General features: G+C 44.6%; 2 protein-coding genes across 4 annotated transcripts in view; one reads left to right on the top strand and one right to left on the bottom strand.

Moving 5' to 3' along the window:
- The window catches only part of LOC115186485 (SHC-transforming protein 1), a 30,707-nt gene extending 13,825 nt beyond the window's left edge, over positions 1 to 16,882 (bottom strand). Inside the window, exons 1-4 of one of the 3 annotated variants that reach the window (XM_029746116.1) lie at positions 16,535 to 16,882; positions 8,196 to 8,242; positions 826 to 990; positions 425 to 495 (exon numbers count right to left, since the gene is read on the bottom strand). In XM_029746116.1, coding sequence (XP_029601976.1) covers positions 425 to 495; positions 826 to 990; positions 8,196 to 8,207 — 248 coding nt within the window. In that variant the 5' untranslated portion in view covers positions 8,208 to 8,242; positions 16,535 to 16,882. Of the gene's footprint in view, positions 1 to 424; positions 496 to 825; positions 2,574 to 8,195; positions 8,243 to 16,534 lie in introns of those variants that run through there. The other 2 variants (XM_029746121.1, XM_029746109.1) reach the window with 2 other exon arrangements.
- Positions 16,883 to 17,894: 1,012 nt separating this feature from the next.
- LOC115186451 (FAD synthase-like) lies at positions 17,895 to 25,665 on the top strand. The gene is made up of 10 exons (XM_029746080.1): positions 17,895 to 17,941; positions 19,293 to 19,504; positions 19,646 to 20,023; positions 23,483 to 23,596; positions 23,849 to 24,116; positions 24,258 to 24,405; positions 24,570 to 24,668; positions 24,911 to 25,100; positions 25,255 to 25,328; positions 25,435 to 25,665. Exons 2-10 carry the CDS (start codon positions 19,331 to 19,333, stop codon positions 25,568 to 25,570), a joined length of 1,581 nt encoding a protein of 526 aa, XP_029601940.1. The 5' UTR covers positions 17,895 to 17,941; positions 19,293 to 19,330; the 3' UTR covers positions 25,571 to 25,665.
- Positions 25,666 to 26,060: the final 395 nt, after the last annotated feature.

The raw sequence follows: 26,060 nt of genomic DNA, 5'->3' as shown, positions 1-26,060 counted from the left end.
TACCTAACCACAGTACATCTGCATGCAGTAACTTGATCATTAGCCCTAAACAACAGCTTAAAGGGATAGTTCACCCAAATGACAAAATAACACATTGGTTTCCTTACCCTGTAAGCAGTCTAAGGACAAGGTATGACAGCAATCCATGCCTTGGTTTAGTTTTCCTGGCACTGTTTCCAAATGCTAAGGTTTTAGCAATTGTTGCACAAATCCCATTCAAGTCATGGTACCGATATTAGCATTTTCCGCACATCATGTTCAAATCATCTATAAAGTGACTTTGTTGAGCTTCAAAATCAATTTTAGATACTTCCGGGGGATTTTGATTGTCATAATGTTTCCATAGACTGCTTACAGGGTAACAAAACCAACATGACATTTTGTAATTGGGTGAACTATCCCTTGAACAATTGGAGGTTCTCACCTGGTGACCTGAGTTCTGGTGTTGAAGTCCAGTGCCCTCATAGACTGTAGCACCTCCACACAGCCCATATACTACACAGGAAATAGAGAGGAGACGCATATGAACAGGGATGCCACTTCCTATAGCACTCCTCTCCACACAGCCCATACACTACACAGGAAACAGGAAAGGAACTCATATGAACTAGGATTCCATTTCCTCCAGAACACCCACACTGACCGGAGGGGCAGATGGAACAGATAGAGACAGACAGAAAGATGGACAGACAAGAGAATAGATCATTTTGAGAGAGCAACAGAAAAATTGACAGATATGGAAAGTTAAAGAAATATGCAAGTACTAGCCTATAGGCCTACATCCTACAAACTGAAAAACAGACAGACAGAACAACCAACTCTTACCCGTACTGAGTAGGCAACCCCAGTGGTGCTGACCACAAGGTCTGAGTGTAGCCATCCTCTGGTGGGCTTGTTGACGAAGGAGCCGTGGCGCGTCCACTCATCTCCCCCCAGCTGCCCCCCCTCCACCCGCGCCCTCCTGGATGCCCCACCCAGCCGGTTCATATCCTGCAGAGGGGGGCGATGAGGGGGAGAGGGGGCTGTTAGACAGGGAGGGGGGTGAGGAGTGGGAGAGCTGGAACTGTTACCCCCTGAAGACCCCATGGGGGCTTGAGCCCGCTGAGGCCTGCTGGAGACCTTGAGGCCTGGGAGTAGAGTGGTAGAGACGCCCAGGCGAAGGGCTCCCATCCTGGGGAAGAAGGAACAGAGCGTGGTGGGGCTGTTCTCGGCCCGGCGGGGGGAGGAAGGGGGGAGGATGGGGGTGAGAGAGGAGGAGGAGAGGGAGGAGGGTAGCCCAGGAGGGGTGAGGGGGGTTGCGGGGGTGGAAGGGGGGAGGGAGAAAGGGTTGGAGTTGGTATCGTCATTCGAACTGAGAGATTCACTCCGGAAGTGAGTGTACTTAGTTTTAGGGACCAGCTCCATCATGGATCTGAGATGTTCAATGTTATTTCAGTGTTTCTCTAACAAGTCCACCCTCTCTGGTGTGATTCAGTCTGAACAACAACGGTGGTTCATTCTCTCTTTCTCTGTATTATCAGTCTCTCACTCAAAAACACACTCTTGTCTTTCTTTCCCTCTCAGTGACCGTTGTCTGTCCGTCCGCCCTGTTTTATTTCCTCCCGTCATTGTCAGGCAGTGCGGCAGACACTGCGCAAGAACCACCTTCATCTACAAGACAGAGGAGAGCAGCAAGAGGAGCGATTGAAGATCAGAGGGGATCGCTCTCTAAGAGTCTAACCCAGCACACTGATGAGTGATAGAGTTGTTTGGTGTCTATGCTGTCAGTCTTACAACATTTTATGACTTTCAATCCACAGAAATGAATGCCACTTTCCAATAGACAGAATCAAAAAGGATTTTTGTGATCAAGTATGCAGCACCTGTTCTGAACAATGCTGTTTGAGCACATCAGCATGTCAACTAATGTAGCATGGCACTTAAGTCCAGTTGTTCATCTTTAAGCACCATGGAGATTCCACATACAACCTCAGAATGTGATTGTCTATTGACACAGACACTCAGGTAGTGCGAGTTACTGCATCAAGGGGCCTACCCTCATGTGTCTGTGTGTGTTAGCATGTGTTGGAGTAGAAACCTACTCTACTGCCTGTAAATGGCACAGAGTGTGTGAGTCTGTGGTGTGTGTGTGCGCGTTTCAGCGTGTCTGTCGGGGCAGTAGCTCACTAGCCTCTCTTGCCTGACACGGGCCCATAAAAACCCTATCAGCTGCCAACGAGTAGATCAGAAGGGACACACACACACACACACTGCCAAGACACAGCAGTAACGGGTCGATACAACAGAGTAAGATTATCTGCAGAGCTTAATATAGCAAAGTTCTGTTAAGACCTGCTGATCTATGGCCAGACACCAATTCTGGCAGGGAAAAACTCCCTTTATCCCTCCTGCTTTTTATTCCGCTCTCTCTTTATCCCTCTTTCTCTCCTGCGAGCAGCTTTGTTTTTCAGGTTCCAAGGCTGCTGGACAATACTCCTAAGTAATTTAACTCTTCCTCCTCTGTACTTTCACTCACTCTTCCTTACCCACTCTCTCTCGCTCTCTTTTCCTCACTCCCTCTCTCTCTTCCTCCAGATGGTCTCGTGTCCTCTCTGGATGGCCTTGGCTTTCTCCCTCTCTTTCTCCCCCTCTTCCTCTCTCTTCCTCCAGATCACCTCCTGGGCGGTCTCTCTCCCCCTCTCTGTGCTTCTCTCTCCCCTCAGCTTGTCCTCTCCTATCCTCTCCTGGAATCCCTCTCTCCTCCTCCACACTGTTTTCTGTGCCTCCCTCAGTAGCCGCTGCACTTCCTCCTTCTCTCGCTCCACCACTTCCTGCCTTCTCTTCCAAATGATCTCTCGCTCCCCCTCCCCCCCCCCCCTCGTCTCCTTTCCCGTTCTCCAGACTGTCCTCTTAAACAGTCCCTCTACTTTAAAGATTGTCTGTCTCTCTCCACACTCACTCACTCTGTAACTACAGCCAGAGTCTATACAATGCACATAACCTATTAACAGACACCACTAGATAAGAAAAATACCTATAAATAAGAAAACACCAGATGCTGGGCTTGTCCCTGACTGAAGTTTCTGATATGGCTGTTCTAGAACATTGCTGCCCTGGTTAGATGGATACGTTCTGGAGCACCATAGCATCAGAAGTGCTAGAGTTGGAGAAGTTGCCTTTTTCTGGTTACAGAAACAGTGACACACACAGTGGTGATGTAACAAGAGAGAATGTAGGTCATTGGCTGATGACACCACCGGTGGGATTGTTTTGATGATAATGAGACCTGAATGGTACTGGAGGCTTGTTAGAGAACTCAATCACCCAGTCATTACACTCAATTAAACCTCCCTCCCCTTATTGATACCACAGAAATAGTCTTGTTTAAACAAGCCAAGCCAATAGTCAGTTACCTGAGAGAAGCATGTGTATTTCTTGACACAGCACTGTATGGTCCAGTACTAGCCTAACTAGAAACACAGGAGCTAACTACAGTCCGAACAGTCCATCCAAAGAGAAACCTAAAGTTGTCTTACATGAACAGTCTCCAGCTGCAAGACAACTCACTGAACTGAATAGTGGAGGTTGAAGCTGTAATATAACACCAGGGCTTGTCAGCTCACATATCAGTGTTGTTTCCAGCACTTTACACATGTTCTAACCATTACTCTGCCAGGTTTGACCCACTGAGATAAAACTTTGTAACAGATTGACAATTTGGCACCAAAAGTTTCACGATACCAGAGAAAGTTGACTTTCAACAACAAGCGCTAACGGCTAAAGCCCTGTATGTTTGGTAGCAGAGGGCTAGCAGAGGGCTAGCAGCTAGCCGTTTGATTTTGGCTGCCTAGCAACAGCCAGAGGGACGCTCGCTCGATCCCACCAGTCTAGCACCAGAGCGTCTGTCTACCGAGCCTGCCACAGCACTCGCTAGCTAACGTCTCCTCCCAGACAGAGAGCACCAGAACGCATCAGGATACAGATTGGGATTAGCTATGAAGTGCTATGTAGGGGCTATGAAGGTCTTACGACAGCCTACGGCAGGCTCTTAGCACAGCCTGACTGATTATAGTCTATGCTCTAAATGTCTATTTGTCCTAGTGCTGTAGCACTACCAGTGGAATGCTAACTGCAGGCTAGATGGTCAGATCGCGACGGTCAATTAGTGGCTGTAGCCAACGTGTCCCGTGTGGCTCACCTAGTGGAGCATTAGGCTTGCAACGCCAGGGTTGTGGGTTCGATTCCTACGGGGGACCAGTACAAACAAGTATGCACTCACAACTCTAAGTCGCTCTGGAAATGAGTGCCTGCTAAATGACTAAAATATAAATGTCAACACAGATGAACGTATAGAGTTGCGTTCAATTGTGAAACGCTAGCAACATTCGCTAACAGTGACGAGATGTCACAAACATAGCCAACGAGTCAGTTAGCAAACATACACAGGTTAATGCTAGTACAGCAGGTTTAACCCTCGCCCTGCCAGATGTTAGTGCACAGAATAAAACACAGTGTAGGTCAGACGAGTGCAGAGTACAGCGCCCTCTACCTGAGGAGATGTCCTGATTCTCCTACACACATAGAAAACACACAACAAGTGGAGAAAGTCACCACTACACTAACACATAAATAACACACAGTTGACGATACCAGTTAAGACTACACAGTTCCACAGCTGTACAAAGTGAATGATATGTCCACATATAGTATCAGTAGAATCATCTGATTATAATCCAGATTAGTCCAGTCATTTCTGACATTGGCTTGGTATACCACCTGTCCCGGTCAGGACGCTAGTTACCAGTGAAGATGGCACAGCACAAGCTAAAGAGAGACAACGAGAGATATACCTCATGGCAAACCAGTAAGAACACTGCATCGAATTCTAGACAGAGCCTACATTTACATAAATAGGTTAGAGGTTCTACACACTAACACCCCACCAGTGTAGACTGTTTCTCCTGGTTATCACCACCCCACCAGTAGTCTAGACTGTTTCTCCTGGTTATCACCACCCCACCAGTAGTCTGGACTGTTTCTCCTGGTTATCACCACCCCACCAGTAGTCTGGACAGTTTCTCCTGGTTATCACCACCCCACCAGTAGTCTGGACTGTTTCTCCTGGTTATCACCACCCCACCAGTAGTCTAGACAGTTTCTCCTGGTTATCACCACCCCACCAGTAGTCTAGACAGTTTCTCCTGGTTATCACCACCCCACCAGTAGTCTAGACTGTTTCTCCTGGTTATCACCACCCCACCAGTAGTCTAGACTGTTTCTCCTGGTTATCACCACCCCAACACTAGTCTGGTCCTGTCTGGACTATTTCTCCTAGTCATCACCACCCCACCAGTAGTCTAGACTGTTTCTCCTGGTTATCACCACCCCACCACTAGTCTGGTCCTGTCTGGACTGTTTCTCCTGGTCATCACCACTCTAGACAGACACGTATAGAAAGAACAGCACCAGTGTTTGAAAAAAGAGAAAAAGACTCAAAAGAACTTTACATCTCAGTCTGTCTCTGACTGCGGCGGATGTACGTTGCCGTGGCAACAGACATTAAAAGAGAAGCCTGCTCAGGATCTATATTGAGAAATCCTGACAGCGGCAGAAACATCTCAGACAAAGAGATAACAGACTGCTTCCACAAATCAGAGCCCAGGAGCAGCTAAGCAGAGCCGAGACGGACCCATTACGGTCTTTAACATCTAACTGGAGAAACTACAGCCGGTCGGCCAGCCAGAGACTCCTGGAGGGATCAATACCACTCAGGAAATGATCAAAGTTTGGCCCACGTCGCACCGGCCATAAAACCAAATCAATGTTGACATCCCAACCTGGCTGATTCCAGACTGGCTAGGACACATGGATTAACACAACATATATTGCTTCAGAGGATGAAATACTTTCATATATGTCAATATTAATATCAATAAACTTTACTAATCACAATAGCTAACACAAAAAAAAAATTGCATAACAACAACCTGAATGTTTTCCTGAACAGTCCTAACTGTTAGGTAAGTAACCACAAAGGTGGTGATTGTATAATAATCTGCAGAGCAGGTTTTTTTCCACCTATAATTGTTTATTTTACAAAAAAAAAGGTAAATTTTTTTTGTCTTGAGTTGTGAATAAATTCCTTGAGAACTCTTCCTTTGCTTCAAGAGTGAATGAAAAATGTAAAACAATTGTTCCTTATTTTGGGTTAGACAGAGTAGAGGTGATTATCCGTAGCATGGTATTAACAGAGCTCCATATTCACATCAGAACCATATTCATGTTTAAACACCCTCTCCCTCTCTCCTCTCTTCCACTCGTTCAAATCACAAAGTCATTGCCAGATCTCATATCCTCTCCTCCGCTTGTCCTCCTCCTCTCTTCCCCCGTCTCAGCGGAATGTGAAACAGCAGAACGGCAGGGCTGAACAACGGCACTCCTTCATTGTCTTCCTCTCCTCCTCTTGCTTCGCTCTCTCATCCCCCTTTGCTTTCCTTCCAGCTCTGTCTGAGTGAGAGACGAGCCCACTGTCTATCCTCTCCTTCTCCCTCTCTGTCTATCTGTCTGTCTGGGTGATGCCGCCTCTCTCTCTCTCTCTCATGCGCTGCTGCTTTTTTTCCTCTGTCTCATCTGCTCACCCCTCCTTCCCTTTCCCTCTCTCGTTCCATTTCCCTCCCTCCTTCCCTTTCCCTCTCTCGTTCCATTTCCCTCCCTCCTTCTCTTTCCCTCTCTCGTTCCATTTCCCTCCCTCCTTCCCTTTCCCTCTCTCGTTCCATTTCCCTCCCTCCTTCCATTTCCCTCTCTCGTTCCATTTCCCTCCCTCCTTCCCGTTCCCATTTCCCTCTCTCCTCCCCTTTTCCCCTCTCCCACTTTGCAGTCTAAATCATTCAACAGTATATGCACGTGTGTGCACTGAGCAATTTTCTCTCTCTCTCTCTCACACACACACACACACACACACACACACACACACACACACACACACACACACACACTAGGGGAAGGACAACAGGATGGATGGAGGAGGGGAAGGAGAGCGGGATGGAGATAGTAGAGCCCACATGGGCTGTTTCCCCCTCTAAAAGGCTCCTCCCCTTTTTCCTGTTTGGTAACCTGAGAACCAGAGGGAGAGATTGAATTGAGATGGAGGGAAAGAGTAAAGAGGAGGGAAACACACAGAGGAAGAGAGGGAGGGGAGAGTCTCTCTCTCGACAGACCAAACAGACAGACCACACATATCACACAGACCAGAGATGCAGGCTGATTTGAGGGCATTGGGAATAACCTTGATGTATACGGCCAAATATGGACACTTAACCTGACAATGTCAAGCAGCTACTGTACCACTTGAGTTCACCGCTGGTAAAGAACAGGTTATTATCTCACAAACAGGACAGTAACAACAGAAACAATACACTTGATGTGGCAGTCAAGATACATATTCTTAAAGTCTTAAAAATAAAAGAGAAAACCAAAGTGATCAGTGGAACCAAGTGAGAACTTCCAGTGATGAGAACCGAGATTCAGACAGAAACACAGAAGAAGATCTAGAACTGCAGAACTGCTAGAGAGACAGAATCAGGGAGAGAACCACAGAACCCACGTCAACACCTCAGCGTTACAAAGCGTTGCCCACAGAGAGTGATTGTTGAACGCACACCCACAGTGTGATGACACCGTTCACCATACAGATCACAGCGGTATACAGAGTGATTGTTGAACGCACACCCACAGTGTGATGACACCGTTCACCATACAGATCACAGCGGTATACAGAGTGATTGTTGAACGCACACCCACAGTGTGATGATATCGTTCACCATACAGATCACAGCGGTATACAGAGTGATTGTTGAACGCACACCCACAGTGTGATGACATCGTTCACCATACAGATCACAGCGGTATACAGAGTGATTGTTGAACGCACACCCACAGTGTGATGACATCGTTCACCATACAGATCACAGCGGTATACAGAGTGATTGTTGTGATTGTTGAACGCACACCCAGCAACCCCACACCAGGCCCTGCACCAGCGTCACACACACACACACACACACACACACACACACACACACACACACACACACACCTCTAAATGGCTTAGACAGACAAATAAACAATGTCCTTTACAGCAGGGAGATACTGACAGTGGGAGGAGCAACCAGCAACCCATATGCCTCTGTGTGTGTGTGTTTGTCTCAAGTTCTTACCACGTATTCCATGGGACAACACTGACTGCCTGTGAGTGTCTGTAACCCTAAAAACACCAAAGCGCACATCAGCACACGGTACACACTCTCTTAGCCAATCACTTGTACATGTAGCGAATCATAGTTCTCCTAAATGATCCCCTCACAAACACTTGGCTTGGAGCATGCACTGCTCCCGGGATCAGCTGTGGAGAGAGTCATGTGACCTCCGTGCTCAGGTGAGCACAAAGGTACACACACACACACACACACACACACACACACACACACACACACACACACACGTTAGGCAAGCTGTTTTTGTATCCACACATACCAACAACTGTGTGTCTTTGTGTGTGTGTGTGTGAGTATTGAGCATGTTCAGACACACATTGTGGAATGAAAGGAATTACTTACAGGGACTAGTCAAATAAATCCAGACAACAGCTTTCCTTCCCAAAATCAGTCATAAGTGTACACACACGCACAACATATAACCCTGTCAGATGGTGTGTTGTGAATGTGACAGAACAGGTCCAGAAATAGTCCGGTTATTGGGGGTATATCAATGTGATTAGGGGGTGATATGGATATTAGATTAGCCAGGCCTTCAGCATTCAGCAGGCCCAACCAGCCGACCGACCAGTTAACAGTTCTACATGTGAGACAAACAGATAGAGGGAAACAAACTGAAACTCTCTCCCTTCCTCTCTTCCGCTCTCCCTTCCTCTCTCCTCGTCTTATTCTCACTCTGTCCCTATCCTCGTTTTATTCTCGCTCTATCCGCTCTCCTTCCTTCACTTACTCTTGTCTGTTTCCCTTTCTCTCTTTTGTCTGCTCTGTCTCTCATTGATTTTCTCTTTTCCTCTCAGGTTCTCCAAGTCTGTCCCTTCCTCTATCCTTCAATACCAAATACTGTAAAACTTCAATTAATATCCCAGGCGTTTATTTGCTTTAAAATCACTGAACACAACCGGCGCTTATTAGAGACAGGCTTTTATTTGAGCCAGGCTTCTATTTCCTGAACGCACACAGCTCTTGCTCAATAAAATGTTGAAAAGACTACCACACTGTTTGTGACCAGTATAAACATTGTAATAACAAATCCATCACAGATCAGACATGCAAAGACTAGGCTGCCTATCATACACCCCCGATTTCACGTTTCAGCACCATTATCTCACTCGTTGCATCTTGTATCCACCGTAGTTGAGCCGACCATGTGAAACCACACTGTCGTCTCATCCAATGCTCTCCTTTATCTTCTTTTGAACAATCTTTACTGTACTCACTGAAGTTCACTCGCAAACTTTTACATTTAGACACGGCCTTTATTTGAAACAGGTGTTTATTTGCTGGAATGTGTGCCGCTGCCCGGCTATTAAAAAGGGACAGGCATTCTGAAGGTATTATTGCCGACTCACACACTTAGCTACTCAAACACACACACATTCCCATTCTGCCTGCCTCCTGTCCTGACCACACTGGGTTCCACTCCTATCAGCTAAAAACAAGAAGTGCCTCCAGTGGGCACGTGATCACCAACACTGGACAATTGAGGAGTGGAAACATCACCTGGAACATGACAGCGGGTTCAGTTTACTGTTGTGGCCTGGTCAGTCCCCAGAGCTCAACCCAATAGATCATATTTAGGATGAGATGGAACGGGCTGTTCACAGCATGTATGTACCGCTGTCCAATCTGCAGCAACTGCATGATGCCATGACGCAAACATGGACCAACATCCCTGTGGAAAGTTTCCAACACCTTGTAGAATGTCCCAAAGAATTCAGGCTGTTCTGGAGGTAAAGTGGGTCTGACCTGGTACTAGATGGGTGTACCTAATAATCTGTCTAGTGAGTGTTTTAACCTGGGTGTAAAAATGTATATACAGAACCCGTCAAAAGTTTGGACACTCCTACTCATTCTTTTCACTATTTCCTACATTGTAGAATAATGGTGTTATTTCTAGAGGTCGACCGATTATGATTTTTCAACGCCGATACCGATACCGATTATTGGAGGACCGATTATTGTTATGCTTTTTTATATGTATACACACACACACACACACACACAGCTCTGAAGTGACAACGATACTGAAGAGTCTGCTTAGGAGACAAATACTCTCAACTGTTTGAATAATAAAAATAGAGTTTAAGTTACCTGTGATGAATGCTGAAAACAAAAACTGTAATTTCTATATGCAGGAAATCCTATTTTAATAATGGGCATGGTAAGAATTGACTACCAAAGTGCGAGTCATAATTCCCATGACACCTTCTAGCAAAATCTGAAAAGCGGTTCCTTCATTTATTCCATAGGATATTTTTAGATTAACTTAAAATAAGGTCTGTGTTTGGTTTAGGCTTACACCACCTTGCCAATTTTATAACTGTGTAGATATCCATAGGATATAACTCTGATCAATATAAGCGAAGATACATTTTTTTGTAGAGTGGATTTATGAAAATATGTTGACAAACGTTACCTAGTGAGATTTACACGGGTATCAAAACGCAGAGGCGGTTTAAGCACAAAACACAGACCTTATTTGAAGTAGATCAAGACATTCTCCATGGATGACATGAACGGTAAAATAACGCAGGAACCCCTTTCAAGTTCAGCCACAAGTTATTACAGGAATTATGACGCGTCGACTATTTCTCTCTAAACCATATACCTTTGACTATTACGAGCCTGCTGCTGCCTACCACCGCTCAGTCAGACTGCTCTATCAAATATCAAATCATAGACTTAACTATAATATAATAAACCTTAGGTCATTAATATGGTCAAATTCGGAAACTATCATCTCGAAAACATTATTCTTTCAGTGACATACGGAACCGTTCCGTATTTGATCTAATGGGTGGCATCCATAAGTCTAAATATTCCTGTTACATCGCACAACCTACAATGTTATTTCATAGTTCCGTAAAATTCTGGCAAATTAGTTCGCAACGAGCCAGATTCTGTATACCCTGATTCTGCGTGCAATGAACGCAAGAGAACTGACACAATTTCACCTGGTTAATATTGCCTGCTAACATGGATTTCTTTTAGCTAAATATGCAGGCTTAAAAATATATACTTCTGTGTATTGATTTTAAGAAAGGCATTGATGTTTATGGTTAGGTACAGTCGTGCAACGATTGTGCTTTTTTTCGCAAATGCGCTTTTGTTAAATCATTCCCCCGTTTGGCGAAGTCGGCTGTCTTTGTTAGGAAGAATAGTCTTCACAGTTCGCAACAAGCCAGGTGGCCCAAACTGCTGCATATACCCTGACTCTGTTTGCAAGAGAAGTGACACATTTTCCCTAGTTAAAAGAAATTCATGTTAGCAGGCAATATTAACTAAAGATGCAGGTTTAAAAATATATACTTGTGTATTGATTTTAAGAAAGACATTGATGTTTATGGTTAGGTACACTTCGGAGCAAAGACAGTCCTTTTTCGCGAATGCGTACCACATCGATTATATGCAAAGCAGGACAGGCTAGATAAACTAGTAATATCATCAACCATGTGTAGTTAACTAGTGTTTATGATTGATTGATTGTTTTTTTATAAGATAAGTTTAATGCTAGCTAGCAACTTACCTTGGCAACGTAAAGCAGGTGGTTAGAGCGTTGGGCTAGTTAACGTAAGGTTGCATCCCCAAGCTGACAAGGTAAAAATCTGTCGTTCTGCCCCTGAACAAGGCAGTTAACCCACCGTTCTTAGGCCGTCATTGAAAATAAGAATGTGTTCTTTAACTGACTTGCCTAGTTAAATAAAGGTTTAAAAAAATATTAAAAAATAAATAAAATACATCGGCTGCCAAAAATACCGATTACCGATTGTTATGAAAACTTGAAATCGGCCATTCCGATTAATCGGTCGACTTCTAGTTATTTCTTGGTTTTGATGTCTTCACTAAGAGTGTGCAAAGCTGTCAAATATATATATATATATATATATATATATATATATATATATATATATATATATATATATACCAAAAATTATCAGGGCAGTCACTGCTAGAATTGACTGAATAACAAGATATCTCCCATCGGTCTCTCTCCATCTCTTCTCCCCATGTCCCTCTCCCTTCTGTGTTGCTGCTTTGATGAATATTAACCAATTCTACAGGGCCCAATAAATGCTGTACACACAAACGCACGCGCACACACCTCACTGTCCAGAACAACAGGCCTTAACAGAGACCAATACTTTACAGCACACAGGACAGGTCTGTCCTGTCCAAATCTATACAGACTCGCTCTGACTCATAGCCTGCCCTACACAACTCATGGCCCAAATAAATTGGATAATTCAAGACAACAGCCCAAAGACTGAAGAAACTCAGAGTCGTATCATTTTATTCACAAACATACTGGTATGGTAGACAGAGAACTCCTTCACCACTGCTCTGACTACAGGCTCAGCCAGCCAGGGGAACTATTAGTGTAACACTACACAGACTGCACACCATAGGGAACTCAGAGTGTAACACTTTACAGAGAAACAATAACAGTTCCCTTTTAACCTCACAAACCTCCAACACAGAGGTCACACCACACAGACCCAATGCCATGAATGCACACAGACCCAATGCCATCATAAGGTGAATGCACCAATTTGTAAGTCGCTCTGGATAAGAGCGTCTGCTAAATGACGTAAATGTAAATGAACCTAGGATGGCAGAAAACAGGATTAGGCACAGAGATGTCATAAAGGAGACCAGGAAGTACGGGAGCTAACCATTCTATTCATTTAATTCGGTTCCATTCAGTGGACAGGAGTTCCATTCGCTCCCTGTTCATATGTACTTCTGTTAATAACAACAGACATTAGGAATGTCCCCCTCTAACTGTGCTGACCAAATGTGACCGACAGGAAGCACCAGTATATTACTGGCCTGAGTATGAAGCATGTGCAACCCTGATAAACCTCCCTGTTTTGTATCACAAAGAATCTAATAATCTATGAATAGTGGTATCATAATAATTACTTTGGGATATGTGCATCAAGTAAATACTAGTAGGCCTTTAGTTTAAATGTATCTATGTGGGAGTGAATCTGTCTGCAGCTCAGCATGTATTCTAAGTGTCTATGTGAAGTGAGTAGGAGGCAGACCAGGGCTGCAGGGCAGGAAGTGGAGCTCAGGCCTCACCATCTCTTCCGCTACATTGTAAGAGACGGACAACCACACACTGAGACCCAGATAAACACTGTAGGAGCAGATCCACACACGCTAAAAACTATTTGGGTCCACAATTAAGTGTTAGAATGAAGGACCCAAATAAGTCAAAGGTCATACATATGAATGTTCTTAAAACCATGGAAACAAAACCTCTTCTCGATGCAGATAAGCTGCTGCTGCTCACAACAGCTGAAACAGTATCTTGCCAGCTAACACAGAGCAGTATCTAGCCAGCTGCTTGGCTTTTTTCTCTGGCAGTGAGCTATATGTCAGACACTGCCTCATATTGATACACAAACTGACGCTGAGTGAAATCCAAGACTGATGCCAATTGCAACTAAGGGCTGGCACACGTGCGCACACATGCATACGTGCACGCGCTCCACACACTTATTTTTGAGCGGAGATACACACACCTGTCTGACAAATCAAAAGGGAGTTAACGAAAGGTGTCACCCAGCCAAGCTTATCACACAGACAGGACTGATTGGTTCTGCTTTTGATTGATAGGGTCTGCATTAGACTGGGCAGAACCGGTTTGATTGAGAGGGTCTGAGGTGGATTGTGAAACTCTGTGTCAGACAGGATGTCTTTGATTGACAGATAGATTAATAGATTAGTTGGTAGTGTGCGTGTGTGTACATTTCTATCACTGACATTTCTGTCTCTGAGTGTATTATCCCCAGGCCCAGCCATGCAGCAGTCAGTCAAGCCTTCCTCCTCTTCATCACCATCAGAGAGATAACCCACTGACAGTGAGTTTAGGAGTGTGTGAGAGTGTGATATGGGAGCTGGGCATATTATGAAGCAGTCTGTTCCGACACATAGGCCTACCTCTATCCACTCCATCCCTGACTCCTGTCTGTCTGGGGTGTCTCCAAACCATCAGAGTGGTATACTATGATTAAACCTAGATCTACTCAGGGTTTTCTAAAGCTAGCCAGCTTTAGTCACATTCCAGCTCAGGCTTCATCCGTACTACAACAGTGGATGTTGCTTATATGCCTGCTGCTAACTCTAGCAGGCTTGTAACTGTGCATGCATGCCACACGTGTCTGGTCGAACGCCAAACTTTTCATTGAGACAAGTCTGAAACATCCATCCATGGGCGAGTCAGTGCCACGTCTTCATTTGTGCAAAATGAAAAGAGTTATGCTGCAAATTCAGCAGGCTGTGGTGTAAAATAGGCTTGTTGAAGTGCCGTCTTTATTTTACTACCGTTAATGTCTTCTTTAGTGTGCTTATCAATACACGAACACCTTTCCCCCACTCCTATCGATATAATAATTGTATTAAGTTATACACACGTTTTACTTTATTGGTCTTTAACTCGTGATACTTCATTCAGGATACATGGAGTTAACCCTGAGTAAGCCTGCCCAGGGGCAGGTTAGTTCTGGATTTGTTGCCATAGAAATGTATCTGGCTAAAAGGTGAGCCACTGTCGTGGTACCAGTTATCCCGAGTTGAACTCAAGAGTTGACCAAAGTTACCTCGCTAACTCCTCAAACCACATACGTAGTATAGGGCTCAGGACCAGGCCAGCTGTCGAACAACAGTAGTCCCATCACAGACTGAGGTGTAGGTAACCATAACAACTGTGTGTGTTTACGTATCTGGCCACACCAATAGAGCCCGAATCATAGGCTAATGAAGGGTCCAGCATCACAGCTTGTTGTTGAATGTTCTGTATGGCACGTAGCCAACTACAGAGCACTGTTTTAGTCAGGGCTTGTTACAGATGATTTAAATGATCATTGTTGTCTGAAACAAATAGTTACACTTCCATGACAATATAGAACCTAGACCTATTGAAACATTAAATCATCTCCATGACAATATAGAACCTAGACCTATTGAAACATTAGATCATCTCCATGACAATATAGAACCTAGACCTATTGAAACATTAAATCATCTCCATGACAATATAGAACCTAGACCTATTGAAACATTAAATCATCTCCATGACAATATAGAACCTAGACCTATTGAAACATTAAATCATCTCCATGACAATATAGAACCTAGACCTATTGAAACATTAAATCATCTCCATGACAATATAGAACCTAGACCTATTGAAACATTAAATCATCTCCATGACAATATAGAACCTAGACCTATTGAAACATTAAATCATCTCCATGACAATATAGAACCTGGACCTATTGAAACATTAGATCATCTCCATGACAATATAGAACCTAGACCTATTGAAACATTAAGTAATCTCCATGACAATGCCATCTTGACAATATGCTAAAGATCACAGAAATGTAGTGTAATCCTAACTTCTGATTAGGTCACTGAAAAAGAACTAGAGCATTTACAGAAAGCCAAAACCAGCCTTTTTAGTCAGACTTTAGATTAAGTTTCTCTAAACCTGTGTGGTAACACAGGTAACACATTAACATGTTTTTACATAGTAAGAACAGTAGCATAGTTTCCATTGCATAGTAGGTCTTGTGGAGTTTACATAAGCGGAATAGTGGTCAGTTCCTGTTCCACGTGTAGAAAAACAAACAAACTCCATACTGCTATAGTAGTACGTAAACAACATGCCAATACAAACAATGCTGTTACTTTTCTTGTTACAGTATTGGTACTCATGTAGGTCTATAAAGTGTTACCAGAACAGTTTAAATGACAGAGTTGGACAACTTGGCGTGAGGAAAGTAATGATATCCCAGGGACCCAGGCCTACAGAACTCACTATTTCTAGTAGCCTATGCAGCAAACCACTTTTATTTTGAAAACACCCAAAAGTGACAACACGGTTGTTTGCGACTTCTGTTGAATGGATACAATGTTTAATGTGCGGCCTAGACTAGTTACTTTGTATCACTAGGCTATATTTCGCAATGTTACAATAACTACATTTTTTCGTAGTACGGCCACACTGAACTCAGCAGTCTTGCTAGAATAGATATCAGCAAAAGATTGTTTCGCCAACATCGAACTGATGGCACAACAAAAAAGGAATAGCCTAGGTTGCCTACAATCGGCCTATAGCAAATAATATTCATCTGTCAGACAGAATGTTATTGCTTTAGTATTGGAATGTCCTAAAACGTCTCTCTACCACGTTACAACACGCAGCCCTTAAAATTCAAGGCCAAACCATGCCCAGAGAAGTGTGCTGAACATTTGTCAGGAGAACTTACCAGCTATCCTTGTCCCTTTTGTGCCTCTTGTTTTCTCCCAGCTGTTGTTGTCCCGTAGGCCTACCTCTAACTAAATTACACAAGTGGCTGAATGTGAAGCTTCAAATCGCCAGCTGTCGTACAGTGCGCATATGAATTTCTTTAGAAAGAGGGCTGAAACTTTTCTTCTTTAGTTTCTCTTCCTTTCCTCCCCCTTTCTACCAACACAAAAAAGCCACTTCCGCGAACAAATGGTAACGTCATTTGTCACTCAGTTTGTGTTGTTCTCTGCACCTGGCCCGCGGTTGAGCGGCCTTGACAGAATAACAATAACAAACCAGCCTACGGTATAACCGAGTAAACTGACATTAAACCACATAGACAGTCTTTGTTGAATCACACATTATTATTTGCATAGTGCAACTGTAATGCCTATGTTATAGGCTACAACATTTCTTGACCGAGGAGCACGAGAACAAACCTGAATAGCAGTTCATAATGTTTATGATTGGATCACTGAGACCAAATAAGGTTCAATAATAGAAAAGGCCCTTATTGAATAGGTAAAATATGATAAATAGCCTATAGTCTAGATAATTCCATGTAGCCCAGTCATTTATGCATAGTGAATACTGTTCACTGGAGTCCTCTGCTGGTAGATACCATATTTGCACGCGCACATATTAATATTTGTACTTGACGGTATTAGAAAATAAAAAAAATTACATTTACCAGACGATCCAGAGCGATTTACAGTAGTGAGTGCATATTTTAATCATTTTTTGTACTGGTCCAACGTGGGAATCGAACCTACAACCCAATCGCCATGCTCTACCAATTAAGTACAAAGGACAGTCTACATATCTACATAGGGTACATTCTACCGCCTACTTATTGTTTTTCTTATGGTTTATCACAAATCATTGTAAGAATTGTAAACTCTGTTGCAGATAGGCTTAAAACATGTGTTTTTGCTTGGTCGAGGTTAATATAATAATACTGTTATAATCATAAAATAATCTTGTAGGCATACTCTGGGTGCATGTTATCAGGGTCTTGTCTAAAAGGGATACAGGTTGTGAAATTTGCCGTTAAAAGCATTTTTTATTTTATTTTAGCTAATCCTAACTATTTTCAGAACCTTGACCTATTTCTCATAACCTACTGCTCACGATATGCTAAACCTACTACGAAAAAAAAGTTGTATCCCTTCTAGACAAAACCACGTTATCAGTGCAACACTGCACACCCTGTACATCCGCTACACAAACAGTTGTAACTTTCCGTCCCGCCTTCTCACAGCTCATTGGCTTTCTGGATTCAGAGATTACACTTTACTGCTCTTGATTGGCTCCGCAGAGCCGCCCAGTGTTTGAAGGACATGCAGTTTGTCGGTTTATACATTACGAGGACGTATGCGACTTTAGGGTAAGCACTTGTCTGTTGATTATACGGGTTATCAAATACATGATTGTTGCTATCTATTGTCACAGCAGAGATACATTATGATCTGTAGAAAGGGTATCACGTTGCCATTAAACTAATGATCATGGTTACATACAAAATCATATGCGCGTTGCGCAGGGGGTAACTAACTAGCTGTTAGCATATGATGTCCAATCATCATAGGCCAAATGAAGATATCTTACGCAGGCCGTTTACCTTTGAAAACAGTTGTCATAGTTCCGGTTTGCTTTAGGGATAGCAGCCGGATCTGGTCTGCTTAGTTCATTGACTTAATATGAACCAGAAAAATATGTGCGAGTGGGATGTCTCGCTTCCTTTTCCGTATCTGGTCCAATGCAATGGTTGTGGCTAGCTTGTCCTCGCCGAATGACCGTGGCGAGATCGCCCTTTACTTTTTTAAATTTAACCTTTATTTAACTAGGTAAGTCAGTTAAGAACAAATTCTTATTTACAATGACGGCCTACCAAAAGGCCTCCTGTGGGGACGGGGACCTGGCATTAAAAAAATGAATACAATATAAATATTGGACAAAACACACATCACAACAAGAGAGACACAACACTACATAAAGAGAGACCTAAGACAACAACATAACAAGGCAGAAAAACATGACAACACAGCATGGTACAGTAGCAACACAACATGACAACAACATGGTAGCAACAAAACATGGTAGCAGCACAAAAACATGGTACAAACATTATTGGGCAAAGTCAACAGCACAAAGGTAAAGAAGGTAGAGACAACAATACAAAGCAGCCACAGCTGTCAGTAAGAGTGTCCATGATTGAGTCTTTGAATGAAGAGATTGAGATAAAACTGTCCCGTTTGAGTGTTTGTTGCAGCTGTTTCCAGTCACTAGCTGCAGTGAACTGAAAAGAGGAGTGACCCAGGGATGTGTGTGCTTTGGAGACCTTTAACATAATGTGACTGGCAGAACAGGTGTTGTATATGGAGAATGAGGGCTGCTACTCTAGATAGGCAGGTGGCTTATAACTACAGCATACATGTATCTTGAACTTAGGCAGCAACACATTTGAGCCACCATAACTCCAAGTTAATGCTTGGATTTCAAATAGAACAGGTAGCCAACTGGACAATCATTTATGGTGAAATCCTGTGTATGTAACACTCCTTCCCTGGTCTACCCTCCCTGCCTTATGTAAATAAGATGACAAACTTATTGGTGTCCAATGACTACATTTTGATCTTGTTGGAACTAGTATGTACTGCTCAGTACCCATTCTCCCCTTTCTTACTCCTCCATAACTCACCCTCCATGTCCCTCTCCTTCCCTGCCTCCTTCTCTAGTTGGTTCTCTTCCCCCACTCTTTCTGTCTCAGGTCTGGATGCTGCAGGCTGTGTCCAGGCTGAGTAGAGCAGCGGTGCGCATGAGGAGAGTGGCCGCCCAGGTCACCACTGTAACCATGGCCCAGAATCACCAGAGCTGCGGTACCTCCTGTCAACAGAAGGGGGGTGCTGTCACAGCAGCCATCCTCATCATCGGGGACGAGATACTCAAGGTGATACTGGAGATGGGGGCTTGGTACTGAGTGGAATATGCCTGATCTCTGAAAACAACCTCCTCCCCAAGTCCCTATCTCTTAGGAGTTAGCTAATCTAAAGGGTCTCTCTCCCTCCCTCTACCCCCCACTCTCTCTCAGGGTCACACGGTGGACACTAACAGTGCCTTCCTGTTGCGAGCGCTGAGGAAGCTGGGAGTGTGTGTCCAGCGTGTCACAGTAATCCCTGACCAGCAGGAGGTCATCTCGAAGGAGGTGGCCCTCCTGGCCCCACAGTACACACACCTGCTAACCTCTGGGGGAATAGGCCCCACCCACGATGACGTCACCTTCGAGAGCGTTGCCATGGCGTTCGAGGAGGAGCTGCATGCACACCCGGAGCTGACCCGTTTGGTGGAGGAGTTCTTTGGGGTGGTGGATAGGGAGAGTGCAGCCATGAAGCTAGCCATGGTCCCCCGCTCGGCCAAGCTCAACTACGGCACTGACCCTCAGACTGGACAGCCACTACGCTACCCACTGGTCAGTGGCTGACTACTGTTGAACAAAAAATATGTTTTGGTATTTTTTTTGTCATTAGTCCACTGTTGATACAGTCCTTAAATGTTTTGAATGTTAGCAGTCAAGTCAAGATATTGGACTTTCAAGAAGTAAAGCGTCACTTGTCACATCAACATTATGATGTAAAATGCATCATCTGATTCCTTTAAAATGTAAGGGATAAACGCCCACGTTCTGTACATTACCTTGGAACCAACGGACGGCAGAGCCAACTAGCTACAGCAACACAGTCCCGACCTCTGCAGCTGAATAACAGCAAAGTTTATTTTGTTGCATTTGTTTAGTTTATCCCGTTTATACCACATTTGCCAAAGAAAACAATACTAAGCACACATTAACCAGTGGGGGGGGTCGTTGATATTTTCACTTATATAAGCAAATTCGTACTCATATTTTGGTTGCTAAAGACTCGACCCAGTGGTTCGTTATGATTAGTTCGATATTTATGGACGTGACCCAGTCGTTTGTTCTTTGTCCTGTTGCCATGCTCGCTGCCAACATTCTTATCCCTTGCTTGCTAGCTAGCCAGCTAGCTATGGCTAACACAGTCACAAACTCTTCAGCAAGAATAACAGCAAAGTAGATGTTTTCTATTGACATTCATTTGAATAAATCGATAACAATGAGCTGATAATGCCCGATTTTGCCTGGTATAGCTAGAAAAGTTTGCCTTCTCGTCAGGATAGTCGACACTGTTCATTACGAGGAGATCGCGTTGCATATCAAACACTAGGCTAGAAGCTAGCTAAATAGTTTGTTGCTAGCAAACCTGCCAATATGACAACCAAATGAAAAAAATACAATTTTCTGAAAATAGCTGGTCAAACTATAAATATGTAGCAGGATTTAACAGCATAGCGCCACGTGTCATGACTGCAAAAGTAGGGACCAATGTTCCCTCAAAACATTTTTGGCAGGTCTGCTGAGCGCAAACTTGAATGTTGTGAAAATTCTGTGCAACTTCCAGCGCACATTTACTGAGGCTGTACCCGCTTTAAGTTACAGTTTTCAGACAGTGGTCAAGTAGGCTACTGTGGCTATTTGATTATAATGTAGGCCTACCAGAGTGGCCTACCATCAAAAACAATGGAGAAAATGTATTCCATAATATTTGTACATGGAAATAGCTGTTCTATCGGTCAGCCTACAGTAGCAGCCGATGTGTGGTGTTCAATGTAGGCCTACATTCCATGAGACTTTTGAAAAAACATGCAGGGCTTGACATTAACCTGTTTATCTACTTGTCCTTCAGACGAGGAGGTGACTGAAAATGTTGTTTGATGCAAGAAACCACTTTACAAAATAAAAAGCATTATTATTCCCACACCATTATTACAGAGAATCAGACAAATTATGCCATAATCTGCCTATTGGCTACTTATCTTATTCAAGCCTGTCTCAAAATACAACGCTGTCCATTTTAAGACAAAAAAGCTCTTTACCTGACTTGCATCTCAAAGATGGCTAGACATGTACACATTTTGTGCTCTTGTAGGAAGCAACCACTCCCCCATTGCTGACTACAAATGATCTATAACTGGACTAATAACTCACTAACTAGTGGAGGATATGAACAGATGTGCACAAGTGGCTACATGCAGCTCACACTTTGATCTCAAAACAAGCTCATCTACTCACGACTGCTTATGCTGTAAACAGTCCAGTTCAAAGTGAATGGCACAGATCCATATATGGATGCCCGATGAAGACCCTTAAGTCTTCATCGGGCATCCATATCCCAGGTGGGGGGAGGGACCATTATTTCTTATATATATATATATATATGCAGCAAAAAAAGAAACATCCTCTCGCTGTCAACTGTGTTTATTTTCAGCAAACTTAACGTGTAAATATTTTTATGAACATAAGATTCAACAACTGAGACATCAACTGAACAAGTTCCACTGACATGTGACTAACAGAAATGGAATAATGTGTCCCTGAACAAATGGGGAGTCAAAAGTAACAGTCAGTATCTAGTGTGGCCACCAGCTGCATTAAGTACTGCAGTGCATCTCCTCCTGATGGACTGCACCAGATTTGCCAGTTCTTGCTGTGAGATGTTACCCCACTCTTCCATCAACGCACCTGTAAGTTCCTGGACATTTCTGGGGGGATGGCCCTAGCCCTCACCCTCCGATCCAACAGGTCCCAGACGTGCTCAATGGGATTGAGATCCGGGCTCTTCGCTGGCCATGGCAGAACACTGACATTCCTGTCTTGCAGGAAATCATGCACAGAACGAGCAGTATGGCTGGTGGCATTGTAATGCTGGAGGGTCATGTTAGGATGAGCCTGCAGGAAGGGTACCACATGAGGGAGAAGGATGTCTTCCCTGTAACGCACAGCGGTGAGATTTGCCTGCAATGATCACAAGCTCAGTCTGATGATGCTGTGAGACACACCGCCCCAGACCATGATGGACCCTCCACCTCCAAATCGCTCCCGCTCCAGAGTACAGGCCTCAGTGTAACGCTCATTCCTTCAAAAATAAACGTGAATCCGACCATCACCCCTGGTGAGACAAAACCACAACTCATCAGTAAAGAGCACTTTTTGCCAGTCCTGTCTGGTCCAGCAACGGTGGGTTTGTGCCCATAGGTGACGTTGTTGCCGGTGATGTCTGGTGAGGACCTGCCTACAACATGCCTACAAGCCCTCAGTCCAGTCTATTGCGGACAGTCTGAGCACTGAGGGAGGGATTGTGGGTTCCTGGTGTAACTCGGGCAGTTGTTGTTGCCATCCTGTACCTGTCCCGCAGGTGTGACGTTCGGATGTACCGATCCTGTGCAGGTGTTACACGTGGTCTGCCACTGCGAGGACGATCAGCTGTCCGTCCTGTCTCCCTGTAGCGCTGTCTTAGGCGTCTCACAGTACGGACATTTCAATTTATTGCCCTGGTCACATCTGCAGTCCTCATGCCTCCTTGCAGCATGCCTAAGGCACGTTCACGCAGATGAGCAGGGACCCTGGGCATCTTTCTTTTGGTGTTTTTCAGAGTGAGTAGAAAGGCCTCTTTAGTTTTCATAACTGCCTACCGTCTGTAAGCTGTTTAGTGTCTTAATTGCCTACCGTTCCACAGGTGCATGTTCATTAATTATGGTTAATTGAACAAGCACAGGAAAGTGTTTAAGCCATTTACAATGATCTGTTTTTTTTGTTTTTTTTATTTCACCTTTATTTAACCAGGTAGGCCAGTTGAGTAAAAGGATTGGTAGGATAGAGCCTTCAACGGTCTGTAGTATAACATGATATCATGTAGAAAACATGAACGTTCTACCTGATGGTCAGTGTCTGAAACCAGGTAAAATATATTTTAATGATAGGAGATATGAGTGTGTTGGAGCCACTGGCTTTCTTAAGAGTCTGGAGATGCTTGATGTCATGCTGGTCCTGGTTCCGTCTCTGTGTCATTCCCAGGTGAGTGTGCGTAACGTCTACATCTTCCCTGGGATCCCGTCTCTGTTGGAGAGAGCCTTCAACGGTCTGGAGCACCTGTTCGCTGGCTCAGGGACCACCTTCCACACACGAGAGGTGAGGTGACCAACCGTCTGGCTCCACTACAATACAGTCGACAGGACGTTTTCAACATATAGACAAACGTCACTTCACTCCTGGTCCTGGAGACCCACAGGTGTGCAGGCTTGTGTTCCATCTCAGAGACTAATCATCAAGACCTTGATGAGCTGAATCAGCTGTGTTTGTGCTGGAACAAAGCCTGCACAGGACCACTGCTGCAATGGATGCCTATTATAATGTTATGTATTCCCCCGTGTTGTGTTGTAGGTGTTTGTGGATGCAGACGAGGCGTTGATCGCCCCGGTGCTGACCCGCCTGCAGGCGGGCTGGGGGAAGAAGGTGGCTCTGGGCTCCTACCCTGACTGGCTCAGTAACTACCACCGGGTCAGGCTGGTGCTGGATTCAGACAGCTCTGAGGAGGTGGAGAAGGCCCGGGCTCAGCTGCTGGAGGAGATGCCCAAAGGCAGTGTGGTTCCCCTGGTCACGGACCCTGTGTCCATCGCTACTGAGGAGGTCTACACACTGGCCAACAGCGGTGTGTGTGTGTGTGTGTGTGTGTGCGCGCGCGCAAAGGTGGGACGGGTGGTGGAGGGAGGGACAGGTAGAGTACCCATAAAAAATGACAGTGACTACATTTCCCATGACCCCAACTGTCTATGAACTCCATCTCCCATAGGCACACCGCTGGGTGTTAAAGTGGCAAACGCTCTGAAGACCATAGAGACTGCTCTGGATCAGTATTCGGCAGGGGAGATCTGTGTGGGCTTCAATGGAGGCAAAGACTGCACTGCTCTACTACATCTATATTACGCTGCACTGAAACGGTGAGAGAGAGAGAGGGCAATAAAGATAGTTTTCTGTCTACACAGAATGAAGGAATGAGACTGACTTTTAACCCATATTTTGTGTTATCCTGTCTGAATTGATTGTTTACTGGGAAAATCTACCTCGTATTTATTCTCTCTTTCTCTCTTCCCCTCCTTCACAGGCGGTATCCGGAGGGTAAGGACAAGGTAAAGGCTCTGTACATTCGCATCGTCTCTCCCTTCCCAGAGATGGAGAGATTCCTCCAGGACACAATAAAGAGGTAAGCTATCGGTCTCTGTAGTTAGCGTTAGCATCGCTAGGTCGTTTCCTCAATCCCTATATACTGCACCTCTGTGTTAGCTATGTACTTTTTTTCTGTCCCCAACAAGTCTGTATGGTTGTAGCTTGATCTGCATTGCATCTTTGAGTTTGAACAAAACTCTGATAATAAAATGTATTACAGTATTATTATACAGAGACTTTGGCTCACTATTTAGCAGAGCTCCATCCTATCTCCCATAGGTATGACCTGGAGATTTTCTCAGTGGAGGGCAGTATTCGGCAGGCATTGAGTGAGGTACAGGAGAGGAGGCCGGAGCTGAGAGCTGTGTGTATGGGCACCAGGAGGAGTGACCCCTACTCACACACACTCACACCCATGTGTCTCACTGACCCTGGATGGCCGGACTACATGAGGGTCAACCCCCTGCTAGTGAGACATGATGCTTGCAATGTTCCCTTTCTGAGGGTGTGTGTGATATACTTCTAATTCTCTCTCTCTCTCTCTCTCTCTCTCTCTCTCTCTCTCTCTCTCTCGTCTACCCCACTTGTCTCTATCTCTGTCTCTCTTGCTCTCCCTCCATCAGGACTGGACGTATTATGATATTTGGTCATTCCTGAGGACTCTATATGTGCCCTACTGTATTCTATATGATAAAGGGTAAGAAGACATACACACCTCTTAATCAAGCATGTCCTCTGTTTCCTCTCACTGTCTTCTCCCCCGTCCTAGTCTCTGACTGAGTCCTCTGTCCGTCTCCTGACAGGTACACCTCATTGGGCAGCATGGACAACACTTGCCGAAACCCCGCCCTCCAAGTGGTGGATGGGAGGGGCGTGAGCCGCTATAGACCTGCCCACCACTTGGAGAATGAGGAAATGGAGCGCGACTCACGTGAATGATGTCACTTCCTTGTTTGTGTAACACCTTCCTAATATTCAGTTGCACCCCCCTTTTCCCTCAGAACAGACTCAATTTGTTGGGGCATGGACTTTACGAGGTGTCAAGCGTTCCACAGGGATGCTGGCCATGTTGACTTCAGTGGTTTCCACAGTTGTGTTAAGTTGGCTTGATGTCCTTTGGGTAGTGGGCCATTCTTGATACACAGGAAACTGTTGTGTGAAAAACCCAGCAACGTTGCAGTTCTTAACACTCAAACCAGGGCGCCTGGCACTTACTACCATACCCCGTTCGAAGGCACTTCAATATTTACTCTTGCCCATTCACCCTTTGAATGCACACATACACAATCTATGTCTCAAGGCTTAAAAATCCCCCTTTAACCCGTCTCCTCCCCTTCATCTACACTGATTGAAGTGGATTTAACATGTGACATCAATAAGGGATTATAGCTTTCAGCTGGTCAGTCCATGCCATGGAAAGAGCAGGTGC

This window comes from Salmo trutta, chromosome 3 (assembly GCF_901001165.1).
Source record: "Salmo trutta chromosome 3, fSalTru1.1, whole genome shotgun sequence".
NCBI classification, from domain to species: Eukaryota; Metazoa; Chordata; class Actinopteri; order Salmoniformes; family Salmonidae; genus Salmo; species Salmo trutta.
Note: the sequence above shows the minus strand (reverse complement) of the source record. Positions and strands in the feature narration are given on the sequence as shown.